Source organism: Aspergillus aculeatus, assembly GCF_001890905.1.
Source record: "Aspergillus aculeatus ATCC 16872 unplaced genomic scaffold ASPACscaffold_12, whole genome shotgun sequence".
In the NCBI taxonomy this organism is placed as follows: domain Eukaryota; kingdom Fungi; phylum Ascomycota; class Eurotiomycetes; order Eurotiales; family Aspergillaceae; genus Aspergillus; species Aspergillus aculeatus.
In genome coordinates this window covers 330,135-356,512 of record NW_017962987.1, presented here as the reverse complement: position 1 = coordinate 356,512, position 26,378 = coordinate 330,135, and the positions used below count along the sequence as shown (strand labels likewise).

General features: G+C 53.6%; 7 protein-coding genes and 5 non-coding genes across 12 annotated transcripts; 8 read left to right on the top strand and 4 right to left on the bottom strand.

The window, feature by feature from the left end:
• Window positions 1-562: 562 nt before the first annotated feature.
• Window positions 563-2,178, top strand: ASPACDRAFT_80023 (TVP38/TMEM64 family protein). Its single transcript, XM_020205546.1, has 3 exons — window positions 563-1,060; window positions 1,115-1,534; window positions 1,588-2,178. The coding sequence occupies exons 1-3, from the start codon at window positions 591-593 to the stop codon at window positions 1,943-1,945; spliced, it is 1,248 nt and encodes a 415-aa protein (XP_020054239.1). The 5' UTR covers window positions 563-590; the 3' UTR covers window positions 1,946-2,178.
• Window positions 2,179-2,432: 254 nt separating this feature from the next.
• On the top strand, window positions 2,433-6,534 carry aof2 (putative lysine-specific histone demethylase Aof2). Its single transcript, XM_020196557.1, has 2 exons — window positions 2,433-2,614; window positions 2,706-6,534. The coding sequence occupies exon 2, from the start codon at window positions 2,807-2,809 to the stop codon at window positions 6,452-6,454; it is 3,648 nt and encodes a 1,215-aa protein (XP_020054238.1). The 5' UTR covers window positions 2,433-2,614; window positions 2,706-2,806; the 3' UTR covers window positions 6,455-6,534.
• Window positions 6,535-6,873: 339 nt separating this feature from the next.
• trr1 (thioredoxin-disulfide reductase TRR1) lies at window positions 6,874-8,262 on the bottom strand. Its single transcript, XM_020205545.1, has 3 exons — window positions 8,206-8,262; window positions 7,244-8,143; window positions 6,874-7,179 (listed from the first exon to the last, which is right to left on the bottom strand). Exons 1-3 carry the CDS (start codon window positions 8,225-8,227, stop codon window positions 7,001-7,003), a joined length of 1,101 nt encoding a protein of 366 aa, XP_020054237.1. The 5' UTR covers window positions 8,228-8,262; the 3' UTR covers window positions 6,874-7,000.
• Window positions 8,263-8,949: 687 nt separating this feature from the next.
• ASPACDRAFT_80020 (uncharacterized protein) lies at window positions 8,950-13,780 on the bottom strand. The gene is made up of 6 exons (XM_020205544.1): window positions 11,898-13,780; window positions 10,571-11,835; window positions 10,388-10,513; window positions 10,131-10,333; window positions 9,779-10,074; window positions 8,950-9,728 (listed from the first exon to the last, which is right to left on the bottom strand). Exons 1-6 carry the CDS (start codon window positions 13,399-13,401, stop codon window positions 8,956-8,958), a joined length of 4,167 nt encoding a protein of 1,388 aa, XP_020054236.1. The 5' UTR covers window positions 13,402-13,780; the 3' UTR covers window positions 8,950-8,955.
• Window positions 13,781-14,959: 1,179 nt separating this feature from the next.
• ASPACDRAFT_t217 lies at window positions 14,960-15,040 on the bottom strand. Its single transcript has one exon. It is a non-coding gene; the product is annotated as a tRNA-Ser (tRNA).
• Window positions 15,041-16,353: 1,313 nt separating this feature from the next.
• ASPACDRAFT_t229 lies at window positions 16,354-16,434 on the top strand. The gene has a single exon. It is a non-coding gene; the product is annotated as a tRNA-Ser (tRNA).
• An 89-nt stretch (window positions 16,435-16,523) lies between these two features.
• Window positions 16,524-16,604, top strand: ASPACDRAFT_t230. The gene has a single exon. It is a non-coding gene; the product is annotated as a tRNA-Ser (tRNA).
• A 2,439-nt stretch (window positions 16,605-19,043) lies between these two features.
• On the top strand, window positions 19,044-19,124 carry ASPACDRAFT_t231. Its single transcript has one exon. It is a non-coding gene; the product is annotated as a tRNA-Ser (tRNA).
• A 640-nt stretch (window positions 19,125-19,764) lies between these two features.
• Window positions 19,765-19,837, top strand: ASPACDRAFT_t232. The gene has a single exon. It is a non-coding gene; the product is annotated as a tRNA-Thr (tRNA).
• A 600-nt stretch (window positions 19,838-20,437) lies between these two features.
• kexB (kexin kexB) lies at window positions 20,438-23,610 on the top strand. Its single transcript, XM_020196556.1, has 2 exons — window positions 20,438-22,568; window positions 22,621-23,610. Exons 1-2 carry the CDS (start codon window positions 20,797-20,799, stop codon window positions 23,372-23,374), a joined length of 2,526 nt encoding a protein of 841 aa, XP_020054235.1. The 5' UTR covers window positions 20,438-20,796; the 3' UTR covers window positions 23,375-23,610.
• Window positions 23,611-23,951: 341 nt separating this feature from the next.
• Window positions 23,952-25,569, top strand: ASPACDRAFT_53450 (sorting nexin-4; the record flags this gene model as incomplete). Its single annotated transcript, XM_020202749.1, has 2 exons — window positions 23,952-24,248; window positions 24,382-25,569. 2 exons carry the CDS (start codon window positions 23,952-23,954, stop codon window positions 25,567-25,569), a joined length of 1,485 nt encoding a protein of 494 aa, XP_020054234.1.
• A 310-nt stretch (window positions 25,570-25,879) lies between these two features.
• Window positions 25,880-26,365, bottom strand: ASPACDRAFT_45193 (uncharacterized protein; the record flags this gene model as incomplete). The annotated part of the gene is made up of 2 exons (XM_020201569.1): window positions 25,880-26,017; window positions 26,105-26,365. 2 exons carry the CDS (start codon window positions 26,363-26,365, stop codon window positions 25,880-25,882), a joined length of 399 nt encoding a protein of 132 aa, XP_020054233.1.
• Between the last annotated feature and the right edge of the window lie 13 nt (window positions 26,366-26,378).

The following is a 26,378-nucleotide window of genomic DNA, read 5'->3' as shown; positions in this document are numbered from 1 at the left end:
GCCTTAGTCAGAAGTTGATGATGTCGAACCCTCTCCAGGCAGCCAGCCAAAAAGCACAAGAGAGCTTCAACCTCAGACCCTGCAGCTGCCCTCAATCATTGATCATTCCGAAAGGCAGAAAAGCTTCACTAAGAGGTAGAGACTCTGCACTACTGGGCAGCTTCTTCCTCTCTTTCTACCGTGAATTCTCCTTTGACCCCGTAGCTGCTTCTTCATTCCGTCCGACTGCTCTTGCACACCTCATCATCATCGCATCACCCGTGGACAAACACTTCCGCTTATCCCCGCCCATGTCCGATTTCAACTCGAGGGCTTGAAAACGCCCTCTTTCGAGAAACAGTTGGGTATTGGGGTATTGGGAACTCCATTGAGCACAACACGTGCTATCACCAACATAAAAAAAAAACTAAAAAAAAAACTTCCCTGAGACGATATCAAAGTCCCTCGGATTGCGCCCGTTTCGTCATTCTTCCTTTTCAGGCTCCCGCTCCACTTTCGGCTGTCGATCCTGTGGCCTTCACTCGGGGTAGCTAATCGGTCTCCATACTCCAATTCTCCCCCGACTCGCTCACATTGCCCATATCGCAAAAATGCCTGCGGATTATACATCCACAGCGCGGGCTCTCGCTGTCTCCCCGACGTCGCCAGAAGCTTTTTCTCCTTCGGACGAAGACATCTTCCCGCCATGGAGTCAACGAGCTTCCGCCCAGCGAAATGCACCAGGCACCGCTGGCCGGAAACCAACAACTTTCCGTGAGCAGGCCATCGATCGAGCAACTCAAATGTCGCGGCGGATTAGAACAGCATGGCGAAAGATGACTTTCTGGCAAAGAGTCGGCGCAGTAGGTGCTTTTATCTTGGCTAACATGCTGGGACTGGCATTCCTGTTCTTCACCGGAAAGGTGTTCATTTGGATCCGGCCCGTGGCAGCACAGTGGGAGAAGTCCCGTTTGGCCTTCTTCATCCTTTGGCTATGTGTCTTTTTCGTTTCGTTCCCGCCCTTGGTAGGATGGTCAACATTCGGAACAGTCTCCGGCTATCTTTTTGGCGTATGGAAAGGGTGAGTCGGGCATTATTCGTCTACGATGCTTCATGAGTCTGACATTTCCACTAGGTGGCTCCTCTACGCCTCTGCAACCGTGCTCGGCTCGACGGTTTCATTCATCGTCTCTCGCACCGTTCTGTCTAAGTTTGTGCATCGGTTGATTGAGCGCGACAAACGATTTGCAGCCCTCTCGTTGACCTTAAAGTACGATGGCTTGAAGCTGCTGTGCATGATCCGCCTATGCCCACTTCCCTACTCCGTATGTAATGGAGCCGTATCGACCTTTCCGACCGTTCATCCATTGATGTATGGACTCGCCACTGCAATTGTCTCCCCGAAGCTACTCGTCCCCGCCTTTATCGGCAGCAGGCTTCGTATTCTTTCAGAAAACAATGAAAAGATGAGCGCTGGCTCGAAGGCGGTCAACATTTGCAGTATAATCTTTACAATTGCTATTGGAGTCTTTACCGGACTGTATATATACAAAAGGTACTGTATGCGATCAAACTTACCGCCGCGTCCCCGCTAATGTGATATGCTAGGACTCTGGCTCGAGCCAAGGAATTGGAGGCCAAAGAACGTGAGGATATTCGACGGACTTTGCAGGCGGACCATGCCGCTCATCTCTCACATCAGGCCTTTTCGGAGGACCCGGATGTTGATAGGGCCGCCCGGACTCTTGCCCGCGATGAGGAGGAACAGATCGGGTTCACGGACTTGGATGATGATCACGTGGAATTGGCCATCGATGACGAGAGTGGGAGCGAGATCTTGAGCGGCCACGGCAAGTCGGCGCGCTATCGGGACGAGTTCACTGACAATGATTCGGATGCCTTCCGGGATGAAGACGGTGCGCATGAGGAGACTTATACCTTGCATGCCCATGTACGCCGAGACTGAAGCTTCTAGGACTGCCGGATCCCGACACAGACCACACTTCATATACATCAGACCCTTGTTCTTGATTAGAGTTTTCTCCTACAAGTGATGCCTTGTATCCTATAAAGAGAGAGTGATGACTATTACGCTTCACGAATCCTGTTCTCCTGGTTTGGGAACTGGTTCTACTGCGAAGAATCCCAGGTGGCTTTCAGCCTTCTTGTAATTCATCTGTTGAGTAAGATCAAATTGGCATTGGCGTAATAATGGCATGATTTAGCACTCATGTAAATATATTCACATCTATCATAGTTATGTACGTATGTATGTATGTATGGCCTGCGTAGGGAGAGAATCGGGAACGGACTGGCGGGGATCCGGGCCAACATGCCGCCGATCCAGAAATGCATCTCCATCTGTCGTTTATCGCCGCTTCCTCTTCGTTTTCCGCTCTCCGCAAATACCTTCACTTTCCCCCTTGATTCGGTCCCCCCTCTCATAGGCGAGAGAGGCAGAAAAGGAGAGGGTCTTGCTGTGGCTTACAAGTGCGATCTTCCAAGGTTGGTATACCACTGATTTTGCCTCTTCAATGCTTGCATCAGTGGGGGAACTGGGGCATCATGGGCTTGGCTGATAAGGACCTTCGAATCGAATCCCCTCTCAGCCTGATATAAATGGTGTCGACCAAGGGTAAGTCAACTACTCTCTTGTGTATAGATATCTCTGGCCCTCTGGCATCGTGCGTTAATTTCTGTGGTGACTTTCTAACTCGCCTTCGAAGGGAAACCTTATACATCCTCAAGCCAACCCGTTCGCTTCCCGAAGTCAGGGATTTCTCATAGTCAAACCTAGCATGGTTCGATAGAGGAACATACAGCTAGTATGAAAACCGCTGCCTCTCTGGGGCCCCAGGGCCCTAACGGGCGCGTCTCCTATACTAGCCCGTTGAATCCATATTTGCCTACGAGCCTCGGGACTATGGCCAGTAGCGGGGGACAATTGTCCATGTTTTCGGCTCGGCAAGTCTTTCCTGAAAGCAGTCAGCCGGCACGGCTTCCTGCAATGATCCAGCCTACCAGAGTGTATGCCACTGGGCTTGTTAATGCGAATGGTGCCTCGACCTCGACCGCGACCGCGACCGCGACACCGACATTGAACGGCAGTGCAATGCAGCCTTCCGTTTGGGAAAGCACGAGTCGTTCGCAGAAGTTGAACGGACAATTTGCGACTACTGCTACTGCTCCCACTGCCAGCATTGCAACCACACTACATGCATCCAATGGTACGACTGTACCGCGCAATCATCTCAAAGGCTCGACAAATGGCTCATACTCTTCAAGCCTCTCCTCCGGTGCTAGCCAATCAAAGTCTGACTCGCCGTCCACAACACTGACTGGCGCTCTATCCTTGGGTCCTGCTTCGATTTCAACCGAACCCAAGGACCGCCCGCATCGCATCCCGATTCCCATAAAGTATCGCCCGCGATCGTCGATTCCGCCGAGGATGCCTGCGGCCGTATATGCTCAGCAGTGCGTTGAAGCAGCGTATGCCTCTCGACTCAATCCCTACGCTCTGCACAAGAAGGAGCAGGATGCGCTCCAGGACCATCTGTGTCATCTTCAAGTCACTGTCTATCTGAACATCCGAAATGGGATTTTGCGCTTGTGGACGCGAAACCCAATGGTGAGCGTTACCAAAGAGGAAGCACTAGGATGTACGAAAGACTACCGCTGGGTGAACCTTGCCTCGTTCGCTTATGAATGGCTCATCAGGAATGGATATATCAATTTCGGGTGTGTAGAGATTCCCGCCGCCCTGGCTAACCCCAGAAAGGGTCGTCGGAGGGATGGCCCGGTAATTGTGGTTATTGGAGCAGGTGTGGCAGGCTTGAGCTGTGCGCGACAATTGGAGGGACTATTTCGCCAGTACCATGATGCCGACTCGTCTCCACGGGTGGTTGTCCTGGAAGGGAGGCGAAGGATTGGCGGTCGTATTTACTCGCATCCGCTACGCAGCCTGCAGTCCTCGAAATTGGCTCCAGGTCTGGTGCCGAAAGCCGAAATGGGCGCGCAAATCATCGTGGGGTTTGAGCATGGCAATCCGTTGGATCAGATCGTTCGGGGCCAGCTAGCTCTCCCCTATCATCTGTTACGTGATATATCAACGATCTATGATATCGATGGCTCTGCGGTAGACGAAGCCCGAGACGCAACGGCTGAGATGCTCTATAATGATGTTTTGGATCGTTCGGGGTGCTATCGTCACAAATCCGTGATCGTCCCGACGGCGGAAGGTGAGCGAGACTTAATCGATAACGGTCGTGACATCGTGACCAACGATGGCCTGACCGTCCGGCAATATGAAGAGGCCAGGGCTGCCGGTACGATTGGACTTCTGTTTCCTGCCAAAAAAATCCGTAGAGGTGTGGGCCACAAGACAGCAGAAATCAAACCAGTCGGTGCCCCTTCAGCAAACGCGGACAGTAACGAAGAGAACCCAACCAAGCTCGCTTGTCAGACGATGGGCTGGAGCCTGAAACCTGGGGTCTCAGATGCTGAAAAGATCAATCTAGATCCCATAGCCAAGGCCTCTCGGAATCAAACTCTGGGGGCCGTCTTAGATGAGGGTGTCCGGCAATACCAGCAGATGCTGCCGCTGACACCGAAGGATATGCGATTGATGAATTGGCATATGGCCAATCTAGAATACGCGAATGCAGCCAACGTCGGCAAGCTCAGTCTCTCGGGGTGGGACCAGGATATGGGCAATGAGTTTGAAGGGGAGCACTCGCAGGTCATCGGCGGATACCAGCAGCTTCCATATGGGCTGTGGTCATTGCCAACCAAGCTTGACGTACATCCAAACAAAGTCGTTTGCAGGATCTCTTATGATCCGACTGGCCGCAGCAAACAGAAAGCCCACATCCAGTGTGAAGACGGTGAGAGTTTTATGGCGGACAAAGTTGTTTTCACAGGCTCCCTGGGCGTTCTCAAGCACCGAAGCATCGAATTCTCCCCTCCTCTACCCGAGTGGAAACTGGGGGCAATCGACCGGCTAGGTTTCGGGGTCATGAACAAGGTGATTCTTGTATTCGACCAACCCTTCTGGGACACGGAACGTGACATGTTTGGTCTGTTACGCGAGCCCCAGAACCGCGACAGCATGAGACAAGAAGACTATTGCGCCAATCGAGGTCGGTTCTACCTCTTCTGGAACTGCATGCGGACGACCGGTCTGCCTGTGCTCATAGCCCTGATGGCCGGTGACGCCGCCCACCAAGCCGAATGCACCCCGGACGCCGAGATCATCGCCGAAGTGACCAGCCAGCTCCGCAACGTGTTTAAGCACGTTGCTGTCCCGGACCCTCTGGAAACGATCATCACCCGCTGGGCCAGTGACAAGTTCACTCGCGGAAGCTATTCCTTCGTCGCCGCCCACTCCCTTCCCGGCGACTACGATCTCATGGCCCAGTCGATCGGCAACCTGCACTTTGCCGGCGAAGCCACCTGTGGCACCCACCCTGCCACCGTGCACGGTGCCTACCTGTCAGGTCTACGCGCAGCCTCAGAAATCATCGACAGCGTTCTCGGGCCTATCGAAATCCCCACCCCTCTTGTGCCAGAAAAGGGCGCCAAGGCCGTCCCACCGGTTGACTCCCTTCTCGCTCCGTCAACAACAACACCAACGACAACAACCGCAACCACCGGCCAAAAGCGCAAACAACAGCATCATACCCCATCCACCACCACCTCCATCCACCCACTCTTCCCCAACCAACAACCCGCTACCAACCCAAACGACCCAAACCCCTCCCCCGAGTCCCTCCGCCGCGCCGCCTACGACAAGGCAATGTGGGTAGCCGTCACCGCTGAAATCGGTGCGCCCGTGCCTCGACCCGCGCGCGCCGTCCTCAACCCGTTCCTCCTCTACCAGAAGGATGTCTGGGCCCGGTGCCGCGCCCAGTGCGACGCAGCCCGGCGCGCAGCCACCAACGATCACACCGCCAAAGCGGCCCGCGACGAGATCCGCCAGGCGCTGGGCCAGATGTGGCGCCAGGCCGACCCGGCCGAGAAGCGGCCCTACCTCGAGCAGATCGAGGCCAACCGGCAAGCTAACGCGGCGGTCATGGAGCAGTGGCGTCGCGAAGTCGCCGAGTGGGAGAAACGCGCCCTGCAGGTTCGGGAGCGGTGGTGTCGGGAGCATCCTTTTGACGGGTGGGTTGGGGAGCGAGAGTTGGGTTTTCATTTGGGAGATGCTGCCGCCGGTGGAATTTCGAATGGTGCGGCCAGTGGTGGTGCAACCAGTGGTGGTGCGGCCAGTGGTGGTGCGGCCAGTGGTGGTTCGGCCAATGGTGATGTGCTTGCAGGGGTTAGGCAGATCGGCATCAGCAACAACACCAGCAACACCACCAGCAGCAGCGTGGCCAACAGCACTCCCGTATCGAATGCCGGGAGCGCTCTTACATCTATACAAGCTATTTCCCTTCTGCTCAGCAACAGCGGCGAGTGGAACGGCTCGACTCATTCCTAAGCGAGGAAAATTTAGTAGAATCTAGTGTTATACTATCTCTGCAAGAACATTCAAAAAGAGGTTTCATGACTTTCTATTTCTAATTCTATCCTTGTTGTAATAATGTGTTTCCACAGTCAGAAGATCCAGTTCCAGTCATCGTTAAAATTCCACGGAAAGGAAAACCCCAACCAACCCTCCTGCTGTGTTGTGCGTGTGTTGTATCACGTTGTATGTGTATCACGTTGTATGTATATCACAAACATGAGATCAGATCTGAAACGCAAAAAATAAAAAAATAAAAATAAAAATAAAAAAACGCTAAGTCTAAGATATAAACCCGTAACAGAATCGGAGCAGGAAGGAATTCCTGACGAAAAAGAGACAAGGGGGTATCATCATCCTCCGTGTGTATGATGCACACAACAAGGTGACAAATGGGGGTGTGTGTCTAGTCTAGGAAAAGGAGACCTGATCTATGCGATGGAAGGCATTGAGAAGAGGGTGGGGGGGGGATGCGGTTGTAAAGGGCGGTGATTGATGGATGTTGTGTTTCGACGAAACCGCTTAGAGAAGAGGGTTGGACTTGTACTCGGCGGTAGCACCCTCGGACTCCTTTTTGATGCCGTTGACCTCCTGGGTGGGCTGGACAGTGGACTTCTCGACGCTGGTGACGGGCTCCTCGTCGTTGGACTCCTTCTCGGCGATGTACTTCTCGGCTTCGAGGGCAGCAATGCAGCCGGATCCTGGAGGAAGTGGGAGGTCAGCAAGGGTTGTTAGAGTCTTGTGTGAAGAAAGTAAGAAACATACCGGCACTGGTGATGGCCTGGCGGTAGCGCTTGTCCTGGACGTCACCGCAGGCGAAGACACCCTCAACGCTGGTGTAGCTGGTACCGGGCTGGGTGACGATGTATCCATCCTCATCGAGGTTGATCTGGCCCTTGACCAGGGCGGTGGCGGGGTCGTGGCCGACGGCGTAGAAGAGACCGTTGGCGTCAACGACCTCCTCCTCGCCGGAGACGACGTTCTTGACGCGCAGGTGGGTCATCAGGCCCATGGGCTTCTCCTCGCCGAGGACCTCGGTGGCGACGGTGTTGAAGCGGACGGTGACCTTGGGGTGGGCAAGGAGACGCTGGGCCATGGTCTTGCTGGCACGGAGCTTGTCCTTGCGGACGAGGACGGTCACGCTGCTGCCGTACTTGGCGAGGAACATGGCCTCCTCGGCGGCGGAGTCACCACCACCGATGACGAAGAGGGGCTTGTTGCGGAAGATGGGGACGGCACCGTCGCAGACGGCGCAGGCCGAGATACCGTTCTGCCAGTACTTCTCCTCGCCGGGGAGGTCGAGGCGGCGGGCGTTGGCACCGGTGGCGATGATGACCGCATCGGCGGTGTGGGCGGGCTCGTTGTCGGGGCCGTCGTTCCACTCGGTCCAGAGCTTGAAGGGGCGCTGGGAGAAGTCGACCTTGGAGATGGTCTCGGTGATCACCTCAGTGCCGAAGCGGATGGACTGCTTGCGCATGTTCTCCATGAGTTCACCGCCGCCGATTCCATCGGGGAAACCGGGGAAGTTCTCGATGTCGGTAGTGGTGGTAAGCTGACCGCCAGCGGCGGTGCCGTTAGCCAACATACCCTCATAGAGGACGGGCTTGAGTTCGGCACGGGAGAGGTAGATGGCAGCGGTGTGCGCAGCGGGGCCGGAGCCGATAACTAATGGCAAAAAGATGGTTAAGACCCGCTTCAGGCAGCCCAATTGAGGCGATAATACTTACTGACGACGTTAGTGTGAACCATTCTGGAGGATGAAGGAGGATTGACGCGCAGTGGCGTCGAAAGGGGATTCGGGAGAGCGGAAGTTGCAGGTGAGGATTTTTGATGGAGCGAAGAAGTGGCCGCGGCAGTCAATCCAAGAGATGCACGCAGGGAGGAGAAGGGAAAGCGACGAAAGGCGGAGGAGAACAGATTGGCGGTGTTTTGGGAGGGAAGAGGGAGAAGTTATAAGAAGGAAGTGAGAATTGAGGGGGAAAGGGAGTAAGTAAGTGGAGGATGGTGGTGGAAGCAGAATGAATTAATAGTGATGGGAGAAGCCGAACGGAGGGGCAGCGAATCCACCAGAAAGTCGGGCTGGCCGGGGCGAGATTAGCTAAGAGGGCAGTCCACTTAACAATAACACCAACCGATGCAATTATCAAATCGGATCCAGACTTGGAAAATTATGAAAGGGCGGTTAAAGTCTTTTTTTTCTTTTTGTTTTTGGTCAAATGCATACACAGACATCCATGCAGGACCAAAGCAAGATCAAACCACAACCAGCCAACAATGAATTTCTCACATTTCTCACAAATCACCGGCGGCGAGGCCCCGGTCACGTGTCTGGCTTACCAAGCGGCGGCTGGCCGAGACCCCCATTGATTATCGATCAGATTATCTCATTATCTACATAGTAACCTAACTAAACTAACAGGTCGTTCATATCATCATCAAGGTACATGTCCTTATCGTCAATCATCACCCCTCACCCCTCATTTCGATCGTCCGAACCACTTTTTTCGCTTCGAAGGAGTCGTCTCCTCCCTCTCGCTCTCTTCCTCCCCCTCCATATCTTCCACACTCGCACCCACCAACCCGGCTGGGGCCATCCTACTACTACCCTCGCCCACTCCCCCACCATATACCTCGCGAGGATTTTCGTAGCCAGCTTCGTCCTCTTCATCTTCCTCGTCGCTCATCCCGTCATCATAGTCATCCTCAACCTCCGTGTCCTCCGCTGGCAACCTCTCTCTCTTGGCGCCCCGGACTCCCAACCATTTCTTCCACCCCTTGGCGACCGGGGCCGCTGGTAGGTCAAAGTCCATCCCTTCGTATCGGAGCGCGGGGACCAGCAGTATATATGGGGTCGTGATACCTGCTGGGTCTTTGGGGTTGAGCTCGAGATTGAGCGTGATAGTTAGGCCTTCTTCCATATTGCTCGATCCATCCAGCCCTCCAGCCGCACGGCTGCCCATTCTCTGGCTAGCATTCGTGGGCCGGCGTTTTATAAATCCAGGCTGGAAGCCATCCCCTGTTTCAGCCGAGGTGAAGGGCCCATCCATGCTCATCCGTCGGCCGATTGAGGCCTCGCCTAGATTGAACTCTTTCGTGGGTGGCGGGCCACGGCCTGAAAGCCGGCGGAATAGGCCTCCGCTGGGAGGCTTATCCCCACGGGTCAGTGACAGCGTTCGTTTCAATTTACGCGGGCGGGGCTCCTCCGCGCCGGGTCTCAGAGCAAACCGCGGTGTGCCTGGGGGCGTAGAACCTAGGAGTATGTTAGCAAACCTTCCGTACCAGTCGCTCGGGCTGACCGACCTGGCTGGTATTGGCGGATGGAGCACCAGTTGCGTCGAGGTAGCAGTCTCTTATTGTTGCGAGGCTTGCTATTCACATCATGAGTGAAAAGCGGGACCATGTCTTCGTCGGTATTGGTATCCATGTGATGCACCCGGTTGCGCTTGTTCAGCATGTCGGAAATCATCTCCGTCTCGGGCAGGTCCGCAATAGCGGACGAGATGACATTGGCCATGTAACGGTAGTCCTTGTCTCTAGGGATGTTCAATTTCGGATTCGAGTAGAATTGGCCGACGGCGGCCAGATGGACATCTCCGCTAGAAAGAAAACCAGTCAGCTGCTGTTTGTGGGATACGCCACTCGAAGAACATACCTCAGGATAGTGACTCGAACTGATTTTTCTGCGGCCAAGTCCTGCAGATCCTCGATCAAATACGTCCGCTCGGACTTGTGGTGCTTAGCCGTCCAGTGGTCGTCGAAGATCTCTACTTTGCCGCCATTCTTGTTGACCAAGCCGCCGAAAAGTCCGGCTTTACCCAGGGACTTGCGGCTATTGAGAATGTTCTTGACCATTGCCTTCGAACTTGTTAGCAAGCTTGTACGCCCCGAGATTTTGAGTCTATCACATACCACTCTAGGGTACGCTAATGGGATACCCAGAGAGACAATCAAGTGCTTGGTCTCACCCCTCGTTATCTCACGATGACATCGATCCCAGATCAGATCACACGTTTGTTCGCTGAGAATTTCATCGGTCTGTAGCATCACATGGGTTAGTAAGCACGACGCAATACTGGTATTCCATCGACTTACCATTCGCTCCGTACGGCAATCTAATCCAAGGAAAGATACTCCGTCACCCAGTGACATGAATAGATGCCGACTCTTTTGGTTAATATATGGGCCTGGTTGAGCTCCAAGAAGCCAGCTCGGCTCCTCAGCCTCGGTCTCTTCGGGAACGCTGTGATGTTGGAACAAGAGGTAGTACTTGAATGCGATATTCCCGAGACCCGAGATGACAGCACAGTTCATGAACTCCTCTGGGTAGGATCCAAATCCTTCGATTATCTCATGATCGTTCCACATGTTCACCATGGGAATCTGGGAGCCAACCAAGGAAAAGAGCCCTTGCGAGAACCACGCTGAGTAATTTCCAAGATAAAAGTCCTCCAGCTCGGCTCGAAACTCGGCTGTAAATGAAGCGTCATACTTCTCACCCAAGCTTTTGATCTTTACCCATTCCTGGAAATGGGCTGTCTCTGCTATGACCTTGTCGTTGAAGATCTGGTCACCTCCCCCAATTATCACGTGGAAGGGCTGAGTCTGGTGCTCAGTCAATATGTCACGCCACAAAGGATCAGGCCCACACAATTTGTTGGGGTTGACAGCTGCGCTAAAACCGTTGCCCGTATGGAACACAATGTTCATTGACTGTCCACGTGCGGGAACCCAGAACCCTATGGCAGGTCCTTGATTCAGCCTATAAGCAATCCGCTGTTCGGTAGGGCCTAGTTCAACCTCGATGTTGAACCTCCAGAACGTCACATCTCGCCCTGGGTCCGCGTAGAGACGGGCTCCAGTGACCTCAGTGTAGCTTCCAGCGACTTCTCCGTCCATGGAGTGGAGTCGATTGGCGGGAACAGGTTGCTTGACACCCTCACTGCTGTAGTCGACCATGCTTGGGGACATCTCAAATAGACCATCGTCATTCTCGATAACCGAGAGGTCTGTCTCTTCATCGATATGGTCCACTGGTTTGACATATAGAGGCCGCCCGTCTCGTCCCAGCTTCATCAACCCTGCCGTAGGATCAACGTACTCAGGTGCAAGGCGAGCTTCTTCACCATCTACCTGAACTGGTGGAGGGGGGAGCAGATCCATTGGTTGCGGGAATATTCGTAGGGTAGGGGATGGCTCATAAGACGAGCGTGAATCTTGGGTCACAATAAGGATGCTACCTCTCCATGTCTCCTTGTTAAATGGCCCATTGGGCCCGTCAATGCGGACTCGCCTTAGTCCGCCATACCGGAGTAGAGGCCCACATTTAAGGAATATCGGCGGCTGGAAGCGTTTGCTACCTAAACGACAATGCTTATCAGTACTTGAAGAACCTTCTCTGGATCCCCATCAGAGAGCTTACCTGCTGATTTTTGAGCCGGTGTTCTCTGCGTGAAGTCGCTTGGGAGTGCCCTGCTGCGTCGACGATTATTGCTCGTTGCACCTTCCCACCAGGTCTTGCTTCGATCGGCATCGAGTCGCTGGAAGTCAAAGTCGGAAGCTCCTAGTCGGGCAACTTGTGCGGTCTTCCACTCCGATAGTGGAGGAGGTGTGGGCGGTGGCACATTGAATGAGACCTTGGGTTTTGACGGCGCACTCGTTTCTGTAGCGAAAGTCTCACGGCTCAAATCGGCGCTCATGTCAGCACCCAAGGGAATAGACAGCTCCGGAGCAACTCCGGCAAGGTTATTTGCAGTACTTTGAGGGAACGTTGTCTTTGGTTGCGAAGGACCTGCAGCTGGACCAGCTTGTGGCAATGGTCTGCCTTTTTGAGCCACAGACTCATGCTGTGCTTGCGGTCCCGGCCCCGGCTTGCTGGATTCCATTTGACTGGGCACATTTTTTCTGCCATAGGGCGCCATCTTATCCTGTTTAGGTTCGGTTGAATCAGAGGCAGCGGAGGCATGAGCTCGCGAATCCTGGTGACTGCCTGTGTTCATCGCCCGTGGACCCATAGGAGGCCCTGCAGGTCTGTGACTTACGGTAACCGTTCGTCTAGGGGCGGTGCCTCTGTTCAATACCGCCGTGCTCGGTTGTCTAGTGCTGGGATAGGCCCCCCCGTCAACCGCGTATGCCGCTGGGTCCTGTAGAGAAGGGGCTCTGGTGCGGGATGGTCTGGGCCTTTCGTATGGATTTTGTTCCAGGGGACCATATTCGGCTCGGGGCTCAGAAGCAAGGCGTCGGTGTTCCGGCCGCTTCGTACCCGGTGCAGCAGACTGGTTGTGTCTAGGGACCTGTCCACTCATGGCTCGTGGAGCGTCCTCGCGGCCTGCTACTCTTGTATCGGCCCGATTTGGGGGTTGCGAGGATGCTGGTGCTCGGCCGTCGGCCTCCCTTTGCATTCGTTCTTTGAGCTTCATTTCAGCCTCCAGCACCCGTGCTCTTTTCTTCTCCTTTAATGATACCTCTAGCATTTGAAGGGGCGAGCGATCCGAGGCCAAGGACTGTCCAGGGTCCGCTGTAGATCGCCGCGTATTCGACCGGCTCGGGGGAGATGCTTGGCTTTCGGAGACTGGGGGCTTGGGACCATCACCTCTGTGTCGCTTGATGCCGGTGGCCTGTGGCGATTCGTTCTCCTCGGACCAGAGGGACGGCTCTAGCGTCGGTAGCCTGTCTTTCCGCCCCATGACCTCTTCTGGGTGCGTTTTACCTCGGCCTTTGGTGTTTGTGGAACCTGAGCGGGATGTACGATTGCCATGTGGCCTTTGGGGGATGTAAGGCACGAGAGGGATGCCTTGATCCTTCACGCTCTTCGGATAGCTCCCCCCATCAGGCTCGTGCTCGGCGGTGAACCATCCTTGGGATGGCTGTCGCCCATGCGATGTGACTGGACGCGAGGTGTTGCTGGACACTTGATCGGAAGGCATAGTGTCTCCGCCCTCAGTTGCTCGGATACTTTCTGTGGCTATGATTGGGATGGATTCGTGGTCTGAGGAGCGACTTGCACTGTGGCGCAAGCCCGCATCGACGACTTTTGGAGAGCTCGTCACAGCTGTAGACAGGGAGGACCGCATATACTGGCCCTGCGTCTAAGAATAGCGTATACCAAACAATTTGAGCCTATACCTATGATCGCATAGTCGGCTATGACAGCGAGCGACCTCTAGTATGGGTAATGTTGCAGCGCGACGTCGGCGGGCAATGTGCCGATGCGGAGTATAATTACAGGCGGGCTGGAAGCAAGTATACACTTCCCTTTGAGTGCGGTGTTACACAAGCCACGAAACGCGGGCTCTGGTGTTGTTGACTGGTGGCAAAACAATGAATAAATGCAGGCTGGAGACGTGGAGCATGCGATGAAAGGAATGTCAATACACGTCGGTGTCAATGGATATTGGCGCAAAGTGCAAGTGGAGGGAGGGAGGATTGAACTGCGATGATGAACTGGGGGGCCGTGGGGAGGAAGAATAATATAAACGGGTGGCTGGCAGACCAACTACTAATTAACCAGCCCGGCCCTGCCTCTTTCTCCTCTTCCTCCTGCGTCAGGCGGGGCTGCACCACGAGCACCCCCGAGTACGTATACTGTACATCAAATTAGGCCTCCATTTTTTTTGGTTTTTCTTTTCTTTTTCGGTTGTCGCGATTCTGTTCTCTTTTTATAGCCATTTTCGGAGAGGATGTCGATGACTATATGTGTCCTGGCTTATGTGATTGGCACCCTCGATTCTCACCAAATCACCGAGTCAAACGTTGCCTGCCCTTCTCACCGATGGCGTCGATCAATTTCCACCTCGCTGCTGGCAGCGCAGTTGTCAATTCAGCCCAATGCCTGGAGACGGCTACCAATGCTTTGATTTGATCTCTCCTGTGTGGTCCCGTCCTTTCTCCGATACTCGTTCTCGGCGGTTCAGTACGAAATCATCATAAGTCCTGTGAGAGCGGACGGCCCCAGCTTTGATGGCTCCGGCGACAGGGAAAAAAAAATAAAATAAAAAAAAATAAAAAAAGACCTGGGAAGTCGACCTATCATTAGTGTTGGGCTAGGATGATGCAGCTTGCTACCACTTTTCTGGGCCATCGCTTAGCATGAAACACTCTATCTTGACGACCAATGCTGGCACATTGGGCCCCTATCGACATGCATCGATCTGTCGGGTGTCTCGGAGTCATATAGGCCAATGGAGTAAGCGGGGTACCTGGTAGATGTACCTTGGCCTTGCTGTAGTCACGGTACGGTGTCTTACGTAGATACGCAGGTGTCCGCCCGGGCTATATTGGCATCTGCGTGACTTGAGATACTGTCGGCTGCGAATTGCGGCTACAGTGATGTGGTTGAGAGGCGCCTGTCGCCGTCCGGCTAGATATGAGTGCTACATGGTTATTCTCGCCTTTAGGTCGGGTTAGAGCACACGAGGATGTGCGAGGCCTGGCTGGACCGGGCTGTTCCTGAAGACATGGGAGAATGCAAAAAGAAAAAAAAATCGACACCTGTGAGATTCGAACTCACGCGGGCGAACCCACTGGCTTAGCAGGCCAGCACCTTAACCACTCGGTCAAAGTGTCTAATTGCTGGAATTACATGACTCTTAAATGCTTATATAGCATGTATGTGTAATCTGCACTTGTTCAATGATTCTATCGCCTGTAAGATTATCCGCCATTGGCACAAGTTCGCTAGCTTTGTTTGGTCTCATGTCATATGGTAGAGTTTCATGTCCCATACATTCCAGGACTACACGGCGTTGGTAAATGTATACATGAAACCTCCGTGACCGGTGGTGGTTGTACTTTTGGAGTTCTTGCATGTCATCGTCGTCATCGTATCTACGACGAGCTACAAGGGCCGGCATCGCTGCGGCCATACCTTGCTTTCAGACCGGCACGCCTTTTATGCGAGCTGGTTCGTGTAGCTATCGGGTGTATGCTTCTCTGGCTATTTATCGCCGGCCACAAATCTTCCGATGGGTTGATGCCCTTTGTAGTCTCTCGCTCAATGGTTAGGGCCAGTGTCCCATGTGTGCTGTGTTGCACATTAGGTGGGATCCGGTCAGGTTGGTGGTCTGCCATGGATTCAAGCTTATCTCTAGACCTTGAGACTCGGCTTGGTGTGTTGGCTCGTTGCTAATCTGCGTGGGCGGCTGCGATGCACCGTACAGCTAAATTCTGTCATCTGTGTTTGGGTTGTGGTAGAAATCGTCTCCGGCTTCGGGTTTAGCCTGGTGAGGCCAGAGTGCCCGGCATGGGTACAGTTCTAGTTGGCAGAAATGGTGTGACCACCTTCGACCAGTCATTGCCCATATGTCGTGTGTCTTCAACTCTTTCTCGGTTGTGCCGTTTGGTTGGTGTCGCTGGTTCATGCAGCTTTACATTGTCGTCGTACTATATATTGGCATCGGGTGAGGGCGTTCTTGGGCAGTAGTTGCCATTTTCAAACCACGGTCAATTGCGCGAAATGGTTGGACCCTCGCCGACCGTGGATGTGAAATGATGGTTCTCGAGATCCACCATGTACCCTGCTCGTCCTACACACTCCACCATGATGGAGGCGGTCTGTATCTACACCGCGCGCGTCCATTGACGGCGGATACAGTGCACCGCTGGAAAGGTATGTTCCCGCACCCACGACGATATAACACCTGACCAGAAAATGCACAGCCCAGGACCAATCGAAATAGATTAGGAAAATCACGATATTATACAATATAGAGGTTGAAAGCATACCTATTATCTAGATCAACAAGACAGCAAATATAGTGCGCATCAAGAAGTCATATCTTGTTTCCAAGGTTGTGTACCAAAACAGCTACCAGTCGACGAATGATAGCTTCAATTTAGAGAGTCATGTTACAAAGAATCACTGACGTAATCAATAATTGGACACTTTGACCGAGTGGTTAAGGTGCTGGCCTGCTAAGCCAGTGGGTTCGCCCGCGTGAGTTCGAATCTCACAGGTGTCGATATCTTTTTTGTCCTCGACAAAAGCTATCCATCATTTATCAAACAGCGGGCCATAGAGACACCGCTCCATTTCAAAAGCCAATAATTAGACACTTTGACCGAGTGGTTAAGGTGCTGGCCTGCTAAGCCAGTGGGTTCGCCCGCGTGAGTTCGAATCTCACAGGTGTCGCATATCTCTTTTTGTCAGAGACCCCAGCTATACGCTCCACCATTTTTCATCGCTCGGATTCTATTGCTCGAATGCTCATTCTGCCATACACGACGACCGGACACATGCGTCGAACCAGCTCGGCCTGAGCAGCGGTACTGGCCTGACCCCACACCACGGCTCGGATGGGCCCGATCCATTGAAGCACGGAACCCGGGAAGCCGAATTCGGGGACTGCAAGCCTTCCGTCGTGCAGACTGATCGTTACTCGAGGCACTCTCTTTGTGTGCTTGACCGATCGATACACACTCGCAAGAGGCGCAGTCGCACGATCCTGACACCCGGAAAGCCAAGAATTCTATTCGACGGGTCGCAAGAGTGATATCAATATCCGAGGCCTGCAGCCCGTATCGTACGGCCGTTGTACTTTATATGTACTTGATGAATCCACCGAGTAGGTCACTCAGCGTCTTCACACTAGACTCGAACTACTCGTGTGCAGTCCAGCATTGCTGAGTAGCCGAGTGATCCACCGACCGGTGGAAAATGTATTGCGATAGCCCAGGAGCGTCCAGACGAAAACAGGATGGACTTTCACGTCTGCCGTAGCGCGAAGTATACGATCGACCGGCCAATCGGCTCAACTCATGCCATACTCGACTTTGTAGCTTCCGACCTAGGGAATTGTACTACCGATCTAATCTTAATCTTCGTAAGTGCAATCACCAAGTCCAACCAGCTACACTTGCTGTAATGTGCGCCACGTTGTGGTGTTTTAGCCTATTCTTATTCGAAACATCATCGAAGGGGTCCAAGCGGTCTGCCTACGTGGATAGGACTGTTATCGAGGCATTCTCGCTCCGTGTGGCGGGTGTTGACCTGAAGGGTTCCCATGACCAATGAGCCGATGCATACTTTGCCCTGTCACTACCTCCCGCTGTGTACTAATGTCTGGGAGATCTCGAATGAGACCACTCCCACAAAGGGTGGTAAATGATATTCTCGAGGCTCTGGCTGGCGGAGTACCCCACAAACGCTAGACACGAACAAACGCTAGACACGAGCTTGCATTATAGTTCCCATGCAGCAAGGGAGCGATCAGGACATACAGTGCCTGTAGAATATGCATAACCGGGACAAGCAATCTCTCGTAAAGTGAGATAACATGGTCCACAACGCCGTGGTAGAGCCAATCTGTATGGTTATTTCTTTGGGACGATTAATGCAATAACAAAGCTTAGATTGGTTCATACTTCAAGCCTTGGACTAGGAGCCTGGCTTTATTTTGGTATGTGGCTAACCATGAGTCTGGTGCAATCATGTGACAACAAATTGCACGACGACTACAAAATGTGTATCCTCGACAACGGCAGGAAATCAAGTGTTCCATTCCTTAATCCTGTCCACATCAAGCCAATGACACTGACAGGCAGGGCAGGTCATCCCTTCATGTTCAGATGTGCGCCACCAAGTAAACAAACAGGCTATGTGGAAGGTTGTACCGCACTCTGCTCTACACCATTCCAGCACAGCTGTGTTCATCCCCAGCGGATCAAGACAGATCAGACATGGGTCCTCGGGACCGGTCCGACGACGCCTTCCACGTTCATGGTGCTCGTCCTGGGTATTTTGGGGCTGAGATTCAGATCTACTCGGCGGCGATGCCTGACCATCTCCCACATCGTCACAAGAATGAGCCCCTTGATCCATGATGATCTAGTGGGCAAACCACACAAGGGACAAGTGTCCCACGAGAGTGTCAAGTACTATGGAAATAGGTAGTAGCAGAGCTTGCAACCGGGCCGGCAAGATTTACTTGGGACTCTGGGAGATCCAGAGACACCACCGGCTGGCCCGCAAAACAATGATTCTTCAGGTGCTTCAAGCATACTTATATCCTCTGACGCCTTTAAAAGCACAAGAGGGCAATGTATTGTAGGAGTATTTCATCAGCAGAACCTCTTATCGGAAGGGAACTTTCCACCACAGTAGTTGACGCCCATGACCCTCGCTTACCTGATATGCCGCTGTTGCTTGATGTTGACCTAGAGCCGTATATATATCAAGTGCGCTGATGCATAAAGTTGGCACATTTCTGAGATAGACCAAGAGCTTGAGCAGTTAGAGCATGAATGCGAAGCATCTCTTCCCCCAGTTCGTTCAAACAGGAAAGCTCTCTCTTGGCTTGGCTTCTATCCGCAACCCTGCAAGCACAGTAAGACTACCACACTATAAGCAAAACCACACAAAGTTCAAGAAGCCTTTGTCATACATATGGGTGACTTCTCTCGTACCTCGCCCGGAGATGTTATATCCATTGCTGGGTTCTGACGTCGTGTAATTTTCGAACTTCTTATCTGATACGATCAATCGAACGATGTTTGGTCGATGCCAAGGTGACTCTCTTAGACTGATGCATATTGATATGTATGGTAAATATTCGCCACTAATCAACAATTGGACACTTTGACCGAGTGGTTAAGGTGCTGGCCTGCTAAGCCAGTGGGTTCGCCCGCGTGAGTTCGAATCTCACAGGTGTCGTTTCTTTTTTGCCCCTTCATTTTGTCTCGCATATCAACTGCTGCTCCTGCTGAAGGACTTAGGAAAGTTACACCAATGTTTGACCCCCTTCACTTGCAATTGTTTAAATATGTACATGAAATCGACACCCTTGCAAGACAAATGCTGTACGGCTTAAGATGGTCTTCTACCACTTGAGGTACGGAAGCATACTGGACCCTGTCCAGCTATTCATCTGTACTGCCATAGGCTCGACGTCTTAGCCCATGCCTCGTCCTCAGACCGACCAATTCAAATTATTGGACGGTGATTCTGCGACCAACACATATACAGTGAGTCTCTGCCCAGCAGCCCTTGCAAAATCGCTGCTATACTGGGACGTCTGAGGACAGTAGATGCATAAGCCAGCAGTTGCCCTGCAAGGTGAGAATTGGGAGTGTGTCACACCGTGTAAGCGAGAAAGACAGTCATCAGTCAATTGGATAAGTCAGTATTGTGGCTATCCTTGCAGCTACATTTGTAGCTCCTCCTACGAAGTCACCTTGGTTGGATGCTCCTGACTTGTCGCATACCTGGTGGTTGCCCATCTTGGTTCAAAGAGAATCTATGCTCAATTTGTTCAGGAATATAGAGCAGGTATCTGGTGAATTGTAACAACACCGCTCGCATGGCTTAGATGGTAAAGCGCAGCACTAGTAATGCTGAGATCCTCGGTTCGAGTCCGAGTGTGAGCAATTGATCATATTCATATTTGTTTTCTTTGCCCTCTCTATGGCCAGATGTTTTTTTCGCCATATCAGCCAGTTCTTATAGCATTCAATGTTGCGTCGTATTTACCACTGATATAGCCATTACCCTCACTATCACCAGTTGGGACCGGGTGTTTACCCCCATTGACCGTCATATTTCGCCAAGATGACCAGTTTCATTCGGCCCAGTCGATCACGCAAGTTTGGAGCCGCTGACGAATAACATGCAGTGAACTCCGTAGTGTCTTTGTGGTGTATTCGAGGTCGACGAGATGCATCCCAGTGGGCAAATCCTTCCAAACCCGATGAATAAACTATAGCCCCCATTGAATGTCAATTGAACCTTTATCCGAGCAATAATGATTTTCTCGTGCTTTGGTACTCGTACTTCGGTGATCTTCAGCTTAGTTACGTATGGAGGACTGACTTTGGGGGGGGGGGGCCCACGTCAGGCCCAGGTGCCAAGAACCCACTGGGCTGACTCTAAGCTTAGGCGGGTTAGAGTGCAGAATGGCTCAAAGAAAGGAGCACGGGTGTGGCAGCCCGCAGCCCGGTGGCTCATCTGCTCGCCCGTCTTTGTCTTCAGCCACGCAAGTCGGTCGCTACTCGCTGCTATCTTAGTACTGTTTGCCGCCCCGAGGCGTAACTTAACCCCTACCGCTAACCAATTGCTAACTTATTGAGAACACGTTCCTTTAATTCATCCCCCAGAATTTCGGGGTCGAGTCTAATTGACTATCAACACCTTTCACATTCATTCCACCCCAACACACCTCCTCTTCCATCGTTGCCACCTAACCTCGGTCTCGCGGGCTCCCTGGTCGATCGCTGCCCGGTTGCAAGATCACTTCGGTGTCTATGCCGCAATCACTATTTTACCTGGCCTAATCTCTTCTCATCTTTCCATCGAATAGACGTTCTATCCCACCGACTGCGCTCCCGCCATGCGTCTTTCTGGTGGTGCCGCAGTGGCCCTCGGCTTCCTCTGTGCCTCTGCCACTGCCTCGGCCTCCCTCCACCCTCACCGATCCTACGAGACACGCGATTATTTCGCCTTGCATCTAGACGACTCCGCCTCCCCAGCCGACATCGCACAGCGACTGGGAGCTCGCCATGAAGGCTCCATCGGAGAACTGCCGCAACACCATACCTTCTCCATCCCCAGAGAGAGCAGTGATGAAGTCACCACGCTGTTGGATCAGCTACGGCACAGGAGGAGTTTGCGACGACGCTCCGGCGATTCGGTTGCTGGCCTCCCAGCCTTGAGCAAGAGAGAGGAGGGGCTCGATGGCATTCTCTGGTACGAAAAGCAGGCCCCGAAGAAGAGATTCCAGAAACGAATTCCCCAGCCAGTGAATGGCCACCGGTCGCCCGCTGCCCCCAAAGAGGACCCGGTAGCCGCTCAGGCTCAACAGCAGATTATAACTTCCCTGGGGATCGCAGACCCCATCTTCGACGGGCAATGGCACCTCTACAATACTATTCAGGTTGGAAATGATCTGAACGTAACCGGGCTTTGGTTGGAGGGTATTACCGGAGAAGGCGTCACTACTGCAGTGGTCGATGATGGGTTAGATATGTACAGCAATGATCTCAAACCCAACTATTTCGCCGAGGGCTCGTACGACTACAACGACAAGGGTCCTGAACCGAGGCCGCGTCTCAGCGACGACCATCACGGCACCAGATGCGCGGGTGAAATTGCTGCGGCAAGAAACGATGTTTGCGGCGTGGGTGTCGCCTACGATAGTCGCATTTCAGGCATCCGAATCCTATCCGAACCAATCGACGACACCGACGAGGCAGCAGCCATCAACTATGCTTATCAAGACAACGATATCTACTCGTGCTCCTGGGGTCCGTTCGACGATGGCGCCACGATGGAGGCGCCCGGAGTTTTGATCAAGCGCGCTATGGTCAATGGCATTCAGAACGGTCGCGGGGGACGAGGTTCGATCTTTGTCTTCGCGGCCGGCAATGGGGCAAATTATGGCGATAACTGTAACTTCGATGGGTATACCAACAGCATCTACAGCATCACCGTCGGTGCAATCGATCGTGAGAACAAACACCCCAGCTACTCCGAATCTTGCTCTGCCCAGCTGGTCGTCGCATACAGCAGTGGCTCAAATGACGCCATCCATACTACCGATGTGGGTACGGACAAGTGCTACTCGTCGCATGGAGGTACTTCTGCCGCCGGTCCGCTGGCTGCAGGTACCTTGGCTCTCGCGCTCAGCGTGAGACCTGAGCTTACTTGGCGCGATGCCCAATACCTGATGGTGGAGTCGGCAGTACCTGTCCACGAGAATGATGGGAGCTGGCAGGATACAAAGAACGGCAGGAAGTTCAGTCACGATTGGGGATTTGGCAGGGTCGACGCCTACACGCTGGTGCAAAAAGCGAAGACTTGGGACCTGGTGAAACCCCAAGCATGGTTCCACTCCCCTTGGCTGCGAGTCCACCATGAGGTCCCACAGGGCGACCAAGGACTGGCCAGCTCGTACGAGGTTACTCGAGCAATGATGGATGAAGCCAACCTCGAGCGCCTGGAGCATGTGACTGTAACGATGAATGTGAACCATACACGCCGTGGAGACTTGAGCGTCGAACTGCGCAGCCCGGAAGGGCTGGTCAGCCACCTCAGTACGGCCAGAGAACCCGATAATGAGCGGGAGGGCTATGTGGACTGGACTTTTATGAGTGTCGCCCACTGGTAAGTTACTCGTCTCTTTCTCTCTTGTTGTCTTGTGCTAATCTATTCCTAGGGGCGAGTCTGGTGTCGGCAAATGGACCGTGATCGTCAAGGATACTCTTGTCAATGAGCACAGCGGTCAATTCATCGACTGGCGGCTTAATCTCTGGGGAGAGGCTATCGATGGCACCAACCAGCCCTTGCACCCCATGCCTACCGAACACGATGACGACCACGAATACGAGGACACCAGTGTGGCCACGACCAGCATTGATCCTGGCCCCGCCAAGACGCAGCCTCCCACGAAGCCTACCGATGTCGTTGATCGTCCGGTGAACGTCAAGCCCACTACAACGGCGGTACCCACTGGAACCGAGGACAAGTTGGTCTCCCCTACCGAGACTGGCGTTGCTGCTTCGCCCTCAGCCGCTTCCGATAGCTTCCTGCCATCCTTCTTCCCAACGTTTGGCGCATCGAAGCGAACCCAAGCCTGGATCTATGCCGCGATCGGGTCGATTATCGTCTTCTGCATTGGATTGGGCGTCTACTTCCATGTCCAGCGCCGCAAACGCCTCCGCAACGACAGCCGGGACGACTATGACTTTGAGATGGTTGAGGACGAGGATGAGCTGCAAGCGATGAATGGACGGTCGGCGCGCACTCGCCGCCGCGGTGGTGAGTTATACAACGCTTTTGCTGGGGAGAGCGACGAAGAGCCCCTCTTTAGCGACGACGATGAAGAACCGTACAGAGACCGGGGCATCAGCGAGGAACATGACCGTGATGGTGCAACTGGAGGACACCATCCGAGAACAGCGGACGAGTAGACTTTCTGATTGTTTGGGTCTTTACTTATTTCATGTTGCTTGATCTATGGCATTATGAGCATTATTACTCTCTTACTATTCCTTTTGGATTGCTTTGCTGAGAAGGTGTCTTCTTTTCAAGTGCATGAAAGCGAAAAGAGAAAAGCTGTATATATAGCAAGGATAGCTAACACCTCGTAATAACAATGAGGATGGTAAGAATTAGCGATGAGCTGAGAGCGATTCGTACATTACCTTGCACCTTTTACATAGTAACTATTTTCGTAACTACCCACCGATTCCACAGTCTAGTCGCTTTCGTCTCAGTTCGGGAGGGATCTTGGCAATGACGGCAGCTGCTTCCCCCCGACCACCCCGACCCTCCAGCCCTCCAACGGAACTTCACCTCCACATCCTGCGACCTGAAGCTTCTCTTCTCCGCATTACAACAATCCACCCCACTGCATCATTTACTTTTCCCATGCTGTGATTTTGGCACGCCCTTTGTCAAGCTTCAAGTCCCTAGTCAGGCACGTAGTTCCGACACAGCGCAGATAGATCCCCGCCGGCTCTCGACGGCAGCCGAACCCCTCGCTCGATGGATCACCACGACGACTTCGACAGCGTCTCGTGGCGCCACGAACCCGACAGTGATGTCTCACGACCTACAACTTCCGGAACGGACGCAGAAGAAGAGCCGCATGGATACGGTCATGATGTCAATGGCAAGCGACGAATGAGCTCCGCCCAAGAGAACACCCAAGCCGGACCAATGGCCGATGCCGTGGACCTCGCTGGGATCGGCGACGGCGTGCTCGAGTGCCGGGTCGACTCGCCTCTGAAGGAGAATGACGGCACGAAAGATGCATACATATCCTACTTGGTCACGACACAGGTGGGTGGTCCCTTCACACGCGGTGTCGCTGTCGCTGCCAGCACGGCTGCCTAGCCGCCCGGGGAGGAGGGGAAAGGGAAGAGGATGCTAGGGACAGGATAGACTCGAGTTCTAATCTACCGGCTTGTCATAGACCGACTTCAAGTCCTTCCAAAAATCCGAATTCACCGTACGACGACGATTCACCGACTTCTACTTCCTCTACAAGACGCTGTACCGCGAGTATCCCGCGTGCGCGGTCCCGCCGCTGCCGGATAAGCATAAGATGGAGTATGTCCGAGGCGATCGGTTTGGGCCGGAGTTCACCACACGCCGCGCGTGGTCTCTACATCGATTCCTGAAGCGTCTGACGTTGCACCCGGTGTTACGTCGGGCGCCGTTGCTGGCGATCTTCCTGGAGTCGCCCGACTGGAACGCTCACATGCGGTTGCGCTCATCTCGCAACTCGACCAGCACGTCCGACGGGAGTGGGGTGCCGGGCCTGTTCGACAACTTCACTGACACGTTCGTCAATGCGTTCACCAAGGTGCACAAGCCGGATCGGCGATTCATCGAGGTCCGGGAGAAGGCCGATAAGCTGGACGAGGACTTGAATCACGTGGAGAAGATCGTGGCTCGGGTCGCGCGACGGGAGTCGGACCTCGAAGCGGACTACAACGACTTGGCGACGCAGTTCCGGAAGCTGACGCCACTGGAGCCGGAGGTGGAGGTGCCGTTGCAGGTGTTCGCAGCCTCGGTGGAGGAGACCGGCCGCGGCCTCAAGACGCTCAAGGACCACACCGATCAGAATTACTTGGGCTCGTTGCGGGATATGGAGGCGTACATTGTGTCGCTCAAGTCCTTGCTTAAGACGCGCGAGCAGAAGCAACTGGACTTCGAGGCCCTGGTGGACTACCGGAACAAAGCCGTGGCTGAGCGGGACTCGCTGGCCTCGAACCCGTCGTCGTACTATGCTTCGAATCCGTTGACCTCGTCGCCCGCCTCGTTCATCCGATCCAAGATGGAGGACATGCGGGGTGTCGACCACGAGCAGTCGCGGCGCGAACGGGTGCGGAAACTGGAGCTCCGGATCGACGAGTTGACACGGGAGGTGGAATCGGCCAAGACGACGTCGGAGATGTTCGACGAGGAGGTGGTGCGCGAGGTGGCCGACTTCGAGCGGATCAAGGCGGTGGAGTTCAAAGACACCCTGGGGGCTATGGCGGAGAAGCACATCGACTTTTACCAGGGCGTGCTGAATACCTGGGAGCGATTCGTCGCCGAGATGGAGGGTGATCTGGATGAGAACGCCGGAGAAGCTGGGACCGGCCAAAGTCGCTAGCTTTGTGCGCGTTGTGTTTCATGACCATGTTGTGCGTTCCAACTCCCTCTAGGTATACTCTCTATTGTTCTATCGGACTAGCCTGTTATTTTGCTGTGCCTGCTGTGCCTGCCGTACCTGCTTATACCTCTTCCTCTGTCAATCAAGGGGGGTTTTTTTTTCATTCCATACAGCAGAAGGGGGGTGAAGAGGAGAGACAAAATGAGCTAAGCTGATGGAAAAACAATCACGACGTCTCATTATGTATATTCTTCCTCCCCCCAAGATCCATCCCCCCCCTCCCTCTTCCCAGATCTATACAACCCCGACCCTAACTCCCCAACAACCGATCCCTCACCCTCTGACTCTCCGCCCACTCCAAATCCACCGGACTCGGGTTCTGCTGCCCCACCGACGGATCCAGAACCGCCAAATCCAAGGCGCGAGTCGTTTGCCTCCGAACGAGCTTCTACAGTTGCCGTGCATTCCCCGGAGATTAGTCTTGGAGCTGCCTTTCGCTCTGAACATGACCCAGACGAAAAGGGGGATGGCCCACCTCGCGATAGATCTGATTCGGCGTCTTCGTGATTTGTGTGTTGTCCTTTGGGTTCTCGCCGGCGATCAGGCGCAGGTAGACTTCGTGGTCGTAGTCGATTTGGTGGGATTGCGGGGAGGCGAAGTTGGCGCTTAGGTGGAGGGGTTGGGGTTGGGGTTGGGTTTGGGATTTTGGTGGTGATGTTAGTGGTGATGTTGTTGTTGTTGTTGTTGTTGTTGTTGTAGATGTAGGGGACGGCGTAGATGGGGCGTTGGATGCCATAGTTTATTAGGTT